Source organism: Phoenix dactylifera, chromosome 12 (assembly GCF_051530095.1).
Source record: "Phoenix dactylifera cultivar Ajwa chromosome 12, Ajwa_hap1_PhDact_Kaust_v1.1, whole genome shotgun sequence".
Classification (NCBI taxonomy): Eukaryota; Viridiplantae; Streptophyta; class Magnoliopsida; order Arecales; family Arecaceae; genus Phoenix; species Phoenix dactylifera.
The window spans coordinates 17,735,333-17,746,284 of record NC_143201.1 but is presented as its reverse complement, the minus strand read 5'-3'; the positions used below and the strand labels follow the sequence as shown (position 1 = coordinate 17,746,284).

General features: G+C 38.5%; 1 protein-coding gene across 2 annotated transcripts; it reads right to left on the bottom strand.

Moving 5' to 3' along the window:
- Nucleotides 1-888: 888 nt before the first annotated feature.
- Nucleotides 889-10,512, bottom strand: LOC103709440 (GTP cyclohydrolase 1-like). 2 transcript variants are annotated; one of them, XM_026805557.4, is made up of 3 exons: nucleotides 9,924-10,301; nucleotides 5,683-5,730; nucleotides 889-2,524 (listed from the first exon to the last, which is right to left on the bottom strand). In XM_026805557.4, exons 1-3 carry the CDS (start codon nucleotides 10,156-10,158, stop codon nucleotides 1,281-1,283), a joined length of 1,527 nt encoding a protein of 508 aa, XP_026661358.2. In that variant the 5' UTR covers nucleotides 10,159-10,301; the 3' UTR covers nucleotides 889-1,280. The 2 variants fall into 2 exon arrangements, with proteins under 2 accessions (XP_026661358.2, XP_038985894.1); XM_039129966.3 differs by lacking the exon at nucleotides 5,683-5,730 and having other exon boundaries at nucleotides 9,924-10,512.
- Between the last annotated feature and the right edge of the window lie 440 nt (nucleotides 10,513-10,952).

Here is a 10,952-nt window from a genome sequence, read left to right as displayed (position 1 = left end):
CTTCTAGCACCATCTGATGCGGGATTTGCACCCCGTCACCAGCACAGCCCGCACACCAGCCGAGCAGGGAAAGCGACCGCGTCCTCACCGAGGTATTGTCCGCTTTGGGGATCGTGACCGCCCGCTCCCCCTCCTCAACCGACGACCGCCCCCGGGTCCAATTTCCAGCAACAGATTTAAATATCATTATGAGAATCTTCCTCCTCTAAACCTTTTTCCATCAATATATAGTGTCGGAGAAAACTCGAAGGCTGCTCCAAGGATTGAGCAGATTTCATGACCTGCTATCAAACTGATGTCGACTCTCGAAAATAATCCTCGCTAGCAATTTAATGACAAGAAATATCATTGAAGTTTGTTTCTAGATATCTTTTTCCAAATCAAACTTCTCTCAGTCTAGTCTTACATCTAGAGTTCTTGCTATTAACATCAAAATGCCACTTTACATCATATTGAAACCAATAGAATTTTCTTTTCTCAGTGCAGCAATTTGCACCACCGGAATCTAATTGAGTTCACCATTGACTAATGCATAAGGATTTGAAAAACAACTTAATCCGGATCAGTTGTAAGATAAACTTACTGCTCCTAGAAGTTGAGAGCTTTCACGGTAGAGATCTCGGAAGGTTTTGGACTTCTGATTCCAAGAAAACCTTCATTATTCCTTCAGCTCAACAATTCCAGACTGGTTTTCTGCTGAGATTCTTTGGAAAATTTTCTGTATGATTGTTGCCTAGATTATGAGCTCAGGAACTGATTTATGAGCGCAAACCAAGCTCCTTTAAAAGAGACATTCTTGTTGATATGTATTTAGTTCGGCCAAATTGTCCAGCAGCAAAATCAACAAGAAGATACTTCTGAGTAAATATATCGGATCAAACTTAAATATAATAAAACAAGCATCACCCCTCCTTTTATTTTGCTTTCTTGTAAAAAGGAATCATTAACTTGATAAGAATGCATTACATTTTAAGAAAGTAATACATCAGGGGAAAAAACTGAAAGATCTTCATCATCCTTATAGATTTTGGTAACAACAGGGCATATCAAACCTCATGCTGTTTCCCCCTTGCCACACCCTCCTGCTCCTAGAATGACAGACTTCTGGTTGCTGCTCAGGTGTATCGAACAAAAAAATCGAGGAAATTCAAAATTATAATCATTCGAGCTAGTTGGAGAAAATCACCACTGAAATTGTGCCTGCCATGCCCATATAAATGTGGGCAGGAAAAAATGTTGACCATAATCAGATTAAAACCTGAAGATATAACAAAGCAAGATCATCCGCCTGATGCAGTATTGTTTGAAATGGTCTGAAGAAACAATGCCTTAGCAGCTGGATCAGTTGAAAACTGACCCATAACAGCGATTGTTGCCGTGCTACTTCCCCCCTTCTCGATCCCTCTTGATATCATACAAATGTGGTTGGCTTCCACAACAACCATCACCCCCCTACAGAAAACATGATGAACTGCCTCTGCTATCTGCCTCGTGAGCCTCTCCTGCACTTGGAGTTTGCAGCCGTAGTAATGAACCATTGACTGAAAAATGGATCGCTCAATACCTTTGCCTTCTTCCTCATCAAAGTAGCCTATGTGCACCACTCCATGGAATGGCAGTAGATGATGCTCGCACTGAGAGCAGAAAGGCAAATTCAACACAGAATGAATCTGACTTTGGCTATTAACAACATCTCCTGTCTTCTTATGCAATGTCAATTTACCAAGATTGAAACCATTCATCTTCAAGTCCAGGTTAGAACTCTTAAACTTCATCAGCCACTGCACATAACGGTAAGGGGTGCCAATGAGTTCTTTCCTCATTGGGTCTTCACCAAGGGAGTAGAGAATTGAGGTTACCGCAGCAACCATGGAAGCATGAGTAGGCCCTGGCTTGGAAGAAACCTTACCATTATTGGGATTTTTTGTGCTATGCCCATTGCATAGGGGTGCTTCCAAAGACCTTGACGGGCACCAAGACTGAACAGGAAAGCAGTTTTTACTGCACCCTTCTAAGTTTATGCCTCTGAATTTCAGAAGAGCTAAGAAGTCCGTCCAGAAAGAGTTAACCTCAAGAACTCCAGAACTAGAACAGACAGATGCCCGAACCCAGCCCTGCATTTCTGATTTGCAAGGATGCTTTGGGTTGGGATTACAACTTAGAGCCTCTGGAAACTGGATGTGCCGGCACTGAAGAGCAATAGCCACACCAGCCGGGTTGATGCTGTTCTGCAGTGCTGCACAGATATCATCAGACAGCCTCTGTGGGTCTTGAAGCCTCTTAGCAAAGACATCTGCAACCCTAGAAAGCTTGCTTAGGCCAACAACTCGTTGCCCTGATGGGACATAACCAACATGGCACTGAACACTAAATGGAAGCAGGCAGGATTCGCAATATGAGAATAAGTTGATTTCTCGAACGACCACCAGCCCACCAGCTCCTCCTGCATAACCTATCCCATTGTCCAAACCAGCTTCAGGAAACAGAGCACCTTGAACAATGTCCTTCACATTTTGTCTGTAACCTAAAGCAAAAGTGATCCGAGTCAATGGATCTGTTGAAATGGTCTCAAATAAAGCTTCTCTCCTTTAATCAGTAATGAAACATAATAACACAGAATTTATGAATAATAAATAAGATATAAGCATGATACACCTACTAGGAGACATTCGCTGGCAGCATAATACTCCTGCTTGTTTGATACATTTAGTATTTATCATGCTCATTAATATAGCATGTAAATAAAACAGACTTTTTAATTCCACTATCATATTATAAAAAAAAAAAAGCAAAGGTACCAATAATTGACCTTAATATTTTAATCAAATGACTGCAATCCAAAGATCACAACAAGAACATCAATGTCATATTTCCCTCTTAAATTATAGACCGGACGGTAAACAGAAAACAAACACTTGCTTATAGCCTGAGACTTCTAAAAATTAGGCTTTGAAACAGAGGTAAGCATTATATTTTAAGCATATTTTACAGAATGCCTGATGGTGAGGAAAGATATCGAATAAAAGTACATTGTTGTGCTTCTTCAAACTTCTACCAGCACAAATTCCACCCTGCAATTCTCATACGGTATAGTTGTGCCTCAGCTAAAGGGAAGAGGATGCCTTGGATGGGATGGGGATGATTTTAGGTAAGAAATGTGGAAGACGGACAAGTGATGGTGCAGGTGCAGCAGGAGAAATATGTAAAAGTAAAAAAGGACTCTGTTTGGTTGCCAATAAGAGGCAAGATAAAAATAATGAAGTTGTTAAGATATAGTTGATTTATGAATATCAATTTGCCTTCTTGTTATTTTGCCCTTCTTTTCTCCTTATTTTTCTTTCCCTTTAGTTTCTTTTTGTTGCCAAACAATTAGATAAAATAGTCCCCTCCAAATAACTCTCTTCTCTCACTTCTGCGGCAACCAAACTTGTGGTGAGCCCTATTCTGCTGAACATTTCAGGGGGGTTTGACAACGAAACCTTACCAATATAATTGTAGATATGCAACAATAAGCATGCATGTAATTCTGCTTCAGTCCTATTGTAAGACATGGAGAACAACTAAATTGAAAGTCATTATAAAAGGAAAAGGGTACAAGAGATATTTTGATGAAAGACACATAAATGATGCATAAACGCATGGGACAACCTAGGGAAAGGATTAGGTTAATTGATTTCTTGTTGTCCTGAACCTGCATGTGGGACATTATTGATCAATCTTTGAGTCTAAAGGCAAGCAAAATGCCAAATAAACTTCCCCTAGTGCTTTTGTGGTGCAGAGGGATAGAAGTAAGGTTTTAATGGGCTTCAAGGCAGACGAGAGAGTCTTTAGTTGACATACAGATGAAAGTCAGCAAAAGCTGAATGTAGAATAAACATAACACCAGCAGAGATCAAAGATAACAGAAGAGAAATTAAAAGTTTTTCTTTTGTTGTTGTTGTTGTTGGCAGGGTGTTTTCTTTCTAAACAAACCCCGTAGAATGATCTTTCTTCCAACCCTAGAAGACGTCTTTACAGACTTTTAAGATTTTACTTACAGACCCTTAAAATAAGAAACAAAATCTCCCACAGAACTTGGCAACCAACCCTTTCCTATTTATTTAACACCAACTAATATCTTGAAAATATAGGATCTAAAGCATAACCCCCCAACCACTTGTCAACTTTATCTCCTAAAAGAAACAAAAGAGAAAAGCTTCAAGCATTTGTCTAAGAGTTGAAGTCTCAGTTTGTACTGATCTATCCCAATTATCCTATATCAGACTTGTTGACATAGGGTCCTAGCAAGGGTCCACAATCCCGATATATGAAAACCCAGGTCACCCTATTTGGTAATGACCAATACGAACTAAGAGGTGACGAAGATGTCCGATGCCCGCACCAACAGTTGAGACAGCCTGACAACCTGGTAATTCATGGGGACACCTTTTTTATTTTTTTCTTTTTTACCTTTTTTATTTTTAGTTGCTGTTTCAAGGCTTTTAAGGTTTGATTATGTCATAATATAGGATTAAGGAATATCTTTCAGGTAATAAGTGGGGTTATGGTATTGATACCAAGTTTTTTTTTGATTTTCGGAATAAAAAAGGCCACAAAAAAGAGGTGGCGAAGCAATCAGTAGGTTTTAATCTGATTGGTCTTTGAAGAGCCATATACCAGCAATAAAAACTGGATCTACCTCTTTTCTTTCTTTCTTCCTTCTCTCTGTCCTCATCTTGCATGTGAAGCAAACAGCCTAAAGAAACACTGTGCCAATACTGATATCAACACTATAAACCTAATCACCGACTTCAAAAACTTCCCGATTATGACAAACCAACCCAAGAAAATCTCTAAGCAACCATTAAAAACAATAGAAAAAAAATGGTGTCCCAACGAATTTCCAAGATGTCAGTCATCACAAGTGTCGATATGGTACCATCTTGCTATCACATCAACCCGATTCCTGATTGATACAGGGTCCATGACCAAGATTTAAAACCTTGCATTGGTCACTACTAAGGGTACAATAGCATAAATCATGCAATAAACAATTGTCTTTGAAAGAAATACTTCTAACATTAAAACATTCTACAATATTATTAGTTGATCAAATATTGAAAAGATTCAAAATAGTGGGCTTCTCTTGATAAGATGTGTATAGAATCATGAATTTAGTGATAATCTTGTAATTTAAAGGTGTGAACTACTACAAGATCAAACACTTCTATCAATTCCTTGGCTCTTAACAAGATACCAAAGCTACAGACCTTCCAAACAAGGAGAACCGATCTTTCTTGCTTGTTATCACAGCATACTTTTTCTTTCAATCCATCCGCATGGTACATCTTACTTAGTAGGGTTTTCCAATCATATGACTCTGCTTTACTCAAGTGTTCAGGACATCAACCATCCTACAACTGACATTTGCTCATCATCCAGTCATATTGAGACCTGATTTTATGTGAGAAAATACTGGGAACTGTGAAGATCCTAGCAACAGCTCCATGACGACCTACAATAGTTAAAAGGTTGTGAAATATACAATTAAAAGGTGTGTTTAATTAGTAATGTTTTCTTGAGCATGAATAAAGCTTAGGTCCAGCTTGAAGGCAAGCTAAAATGTGATATGCTTGACAAAAATTAGTTACGACAAAGATTCTGAATTCTCAGTTGAAACTCAAGAGGAGGAAAAAAAGTCACCTTCTACTTGAACCAATCCCAAGCCATGGTAAATTTCAAAGTTGCGACCTGAATAAATTTACATGACCAAGTTAACTGTATATACATTATAAAAAAAAAGCACCATCCCCTTTTTATCATTCCTTCATTTCTACAAATTTCAAGAAGCATTTTATCAAGATTAAACTTGAAAAGTTTTGACTTAACTGGAAGAAATGCTATAATGGGTCTCTAGGAAAATAAGAGAAGTCTATTTTCAATAGAGAATGGATATCCTAGTGCTTGAATCTCATAAAATATTTAGATTGTTACGTGGTATTTTGCTATGAACAACAAAACAACAACTTATACTCTCAAATGACTTGAATTTTCTTTCCCAAATGAAATTGCCAAAATGACACACTTGAAGGTCCATTGAGTTTCTTCAATAAGATGTCTACTTTATTTTCTTAACTCATGATTTTATTTGATATTCTTTTTTCGATGTATTGACACTCCTTGAATTCCTTATAATTCAAGGAATTATAAGGAACTGGAGATGAAACTGGAGACACTGGAGATGAATCTACCAGAACGGCTGCCTGAACGAAAACTCATGATTTACCTTATAGCGACATGAACAATCCCACCCTTATCGAGGAAAGTCGGGTTCCTTCTCTTCTTTCTACCCACCCATGACCCGTTCCTCGAAAGTGCCCTACTCGGCAACCTCTAAAACCTTAGGCGGGGGGGATAGCACAGTACTTCATGCTCAAGGACATAATGCTCAGCCATGTTCCACACGACCAAGGAAGCAACGTTTTTTAATCTAATGAAACCCGGAAGAAATTCTTTCTCAAGGAATGAAAGGCACTGTAAGAAAGATAGACTCCTTTTCAAATTGCCCCGCGGTGTTGACCATGCGGCTGAACTTGTTTTTCTATTTATCTATATCAGCTCTTGTGCTGGTTGTTAAATACTCCCATCAATAAATTTGTACATCCATCTATAATTCTTTGATTCCTCATGTTCAACCCTCTATTAAAAATTTATTGAATCCAATATAGAATATGACCTGGATCAAAACCCCTGAATTGACAATGGAGAGTTGTCACTCGTATACAAAAAACTCATACCATAGTATGGAGCAAATGAAACAAAGGCATTAGCATCCCTTGTTATTTGGTTACTTGCTGTTGTAACATAGTACCATAAAAAGGAAAGAAAGCGGAAAATTGCAAAGATAAGTAGTATGGAAAAATCCCCCCCCCCCCTATTTTAGCCAATTTCCAAGAGGGAGAAGGTATCAAGATGACCAGTGAAGAACTCAAAGCCATTTCACACTTGAAGAGCGAAGTTAGATGAAGAGATCGAATATGATGCAAGAGTGCTACTCGAATAAGATTAATGAAAATGATGCATTGAAGTTTGAAGGGCCCACTTTGCTTTCACAATTTGACTTTGACATTCCATCAATGAACTCATATTCCGCTTTGCACTAACCCCATACCTCAAGTCCATGGTCTTCGATCATAAATTATCTCTCCCTCTCGAGACGGTCAGGTTATTTATTCCTAAAATGGGCTTTTCACTCAGGCTCAGAACCAAGCCCTCCATAAGTAAGTCTTTCCTACAGCCCATCTTATGTGGTATTCACCAAGTCTCAATCCCTCGTAGTGCGGGACCTTCTACAATCCATTTATAGCCTTCGTTTTACCGTTTTCTTTTGCCTAGTCAATGATGAAACCAAGTTTTGTTAATCTCTAGCAAAACCAATTTAGTGAAGCAAAACGTGATTGGTTTTGCCCAAACTAGTCCAACCTACCAGCTTGAGTAGCAAAATGGAATAACATCATTTACTTGTATTTTTCTTGGTAACTGCCATTTTTTTTGTCATTTATATTATATTTGCATGTCTTTATATAGCTTTACAAACTGTAAATAGAAGAGATGTCACAGAGTTTGATGGTGAATGAAAATATTAATTTTAGTATAGGTGGTGCTTAATCTAAATTCTTGTAGATATTTAAACCCATTTAAAACTGATAAATTTTCAGTTCTGGAAATAAACATTACATAGATTATAAAGTTGTACAAAAGATCACAAGTTAGTGGTGCTGGTCATAATAAAGGGACAAGAAAGCGAGCAATTAATCAATGGTGTAATTAAATTGAAATGAATAGAGAGAAGCTTACTGCAACATGCCCCACTACATAAAAAGAACACCTATAGGGAGGTGGATTTGTGACTTTGTAAGCCCCATTGAAGCAGAAAAAAAAAATCGACCCTTAACTTTTTTTTTTTTAATACTAAAAGAAGGGTCTAAGTTGTCTGTTTGGTTTGCAACGAGTCATCAAGATACGAGGAAGGGAGAAAAGGAAGAAGACAACTCTAAGCATTGTTTTATAACCCTATCATTTCATGCTTTGCTGCTTTTACCATAGATGAAAAATTAAAAATGACCTAAGGTGCCTTCTAGATGATAAGTGATACCTTCCAAAATGAATCATAATATTTTATTGGAAATGTTAAACCAATGGCCAAAGAGCAACAAAGAACACATGTAAGAAACTTTTTCCTTGAAGATGATTGAAAATTCACTTAATTTCCAGATATATTTTCACTCATACATGTGCATTTTGTAAAATCACTAAGCAAAAACAATTCTATAGTACATATGAGTTGTTTCACAATACCCCCAAAATTTGCAAAGGAACTGTTCCATATACCTCAGGAAAATCATTCCCAACAGCCCTTGATTTATTAAAAGAAAGTTACTGGTTCTCTTGTTGTTTCTGGCATGACTCCAGTGGCAAACGAAAAAATGACAAGAAGGGAAATTTCTTAAAAATGGGTCTGCCTATTTAGTTCATGTTTCTGTGTTTCCAAGAAAGTCGGAAAAGATACTCTACTTATATACTAGAAAAGCATCAACATAAATTTTCACTGTATAGCTTATAAATGGAATCATAGATGTGAAGTTTTATTAAAAACTAATAACATGCAGTGCATTATACTTCAATTACATTAGTAGAGCAACTGACTCATGACCTTTCATCTCAGAGAGCAAATCAGTACACTACAATTTACTGAATGGACTTCAGTTCAATTGAAAAAAAATTTACTGTCATGCAAGTGATGTGACTTGCAAAGATCTATAAATTACCACTAGCTAACACCATATCACTCCCTCCACCAAACAAAAGGTACAAGAATATTGAGCTGTCCTTGAAACTCAACTCTCCCCGAACAAAAAAAAAATGTACTTTAGAGCAAAAAAAGAAGACAATGATAAACAACAATCCTTGAGCCAACTATGCAGGGTCGGCATAATCAGCAAAAGAACCATGAAAAAGGATATCCTACTACTCCCACTTTTGACAAAAGTGAAACTAATATTGTTTTAGTGGCAAGGATTCACACTATGTGGTCCCAAGAGGTAGGTAAGAGAATATAGTTTTACATGTTGTCAAAATAGGTGTGTTCAGTATTGCATATACATTATGACAATGACATGGTTTGACTGTTGAATGATTGAAAAGGCTACCTAAATTTAAAATGCTAGAACAAAGAATAGAAACATAACAACCACTGAAAAATCTATCAAGATCTTTGACCATCAATTTTAAAAAGTAAACAGAATTTACGAGGAATGCACCAGTAGATCTATCAAACATCCTTGACCATAAGAAAAGGTCATGGACACCTCTCATAAAGAAATAGTTCTTAGGCTAAGGGTAAAGAGTACAAAACAATCACACCCTAACAATAAAGGAAATTAATCTGTAACTGGGGAAAATGAAAAAAAATGAAGTCACCCAAAAAATTCTTAACACTCAAATTAGTGCAAAGGATATGGTTGATAGAGAAAAAATTAAAGCAGTGCTCCATAAGTGATACCGATAAATAACTACTCATACGGATCCGTTGAAGTGGTATACACAAGCTCAAGTCTTCATTTTTTTTCTAATTTAGATAAACCACATTTATAAGGAAGCGAAAGTCTGGTTTTCCTCCCAGGGCCAAGAAGCAACTACCAAGTGGAACTCATACAGAAATATAGCTAAAAAGTCCAATCTCTATATGAAGAACACAGTAAAATCCATATCAAAATCCACATGACTAACGACCAGGATTACCCAAACCACGATAAATCAAAATCCATACAAAATCGTACTTAAAAATTCCATTTTTTCATAAAAAGCAATAAACGAACGTCGGAGTACAACATAGATTAAGCTAAAGATCCCAACTTTCTTAGATAAAACAAAGCACCAACAACCTCTGGTGCCCTCCCGGAAGGCCTTGGCAACGCGGAGCGGCGTCCTTCTGAGCCCCTCCCGCTCGTGGTCCTCCCCAAGGCCTTGCAGAAGGACCCTGACGGCCTCCTCGATGGTCCTCGTCGCCTCAGGCCCGGATCCCGATCCCGACGCGGCGTCCAGCTCCTCCTCCAGCTCCTCCAGCCCCACCCCGTTCTCCAGCTCCCCCTCGAACCGCGCGTCCTCCAGAGATCCCATGGGCGGCCTCCCCGATCTCAAATAACAATCCAATCCAACAGGGGAAACCACAAAGCCAACCAAAGAGGCCAGAGAGGGAGGGAAGGATAGAAAAGGTGGGCAAGAGCGGGGCGTGTAGAGGGATAGGGAGTTGGATGGAGAGCCACCGAAAGAACGGAGGGATGGTGTTGCTCCTAGGGATGTGTGGATCGACGCGGCCCCTGCGGCGTTTGTTTCTCGGTATATGAATATGAGTAGGGGAGCGGGATGGGTCGGAAAAGCGTGCCCTCGCGGTGAAGAATCGTTTGGCTGGGTCTCCGCGGAGAGAGATTCTACCCTAGGCGCACCATGTCAGCTGTGCACCGCACCAATCCTATTTCTATTAAAAAAAAACGCAATGGATGGAAAAAGTTCGGAAAAAACCCACCCAGTCATAACCTCACAATATGTCAAAATTGCCCACCATGGTGGGTCTGGATGGGTGGGATGTAATTTCTTCCTTGTTGGGGGTAGTTGGGGCCCACCATGGTGGGTGTGGAAGGGTTTGGTGGGGGTTTGGTGGGTGAATTTGGATGTTAAAAAAAGCAAAAAAACATGAGTAATTATTAAAATCTATATTTTTTAAGAAAGAGTTTGGTATAGGATGATCATCCCAAGATCAAGAATGCATATGGATAAAGATGATGAGATCACCATATTTCGTTACGTCGTGATTCTATATGACAATGATTCTAAATTATCTGCTCTTTTCAAATTACCATTTACCTCAATGATAGAATATTCGTTCTTAAATTCCAATAGCCGGGAACATCCAA

Bases quoted from the DNA above. Each gene is read 5' to 3' on its own strand.
- LOC103709440 (XM_026805557.4), bottom strand. From the start codon at position 10,158: ATGGGATCTCTGGAGGACGCGCGGTTCGAGGGGGAGCTGGAGAACGGG. The intron at 5,731-9,923 runs GTTGTTGGTGCT...AAATTTATTCAG, and splicing joins CTTCCGGGAGGGCACCAGAG to GTCGCAACTTTGAAATTTAC. The intron at 2,525-5,682 runs GTGACTTTTTTT...CTTTTGCTTTAG, and splicing joins GGGATTGGTTCAAGTAGAAG to GTTACAGACAAAATGTGAAG.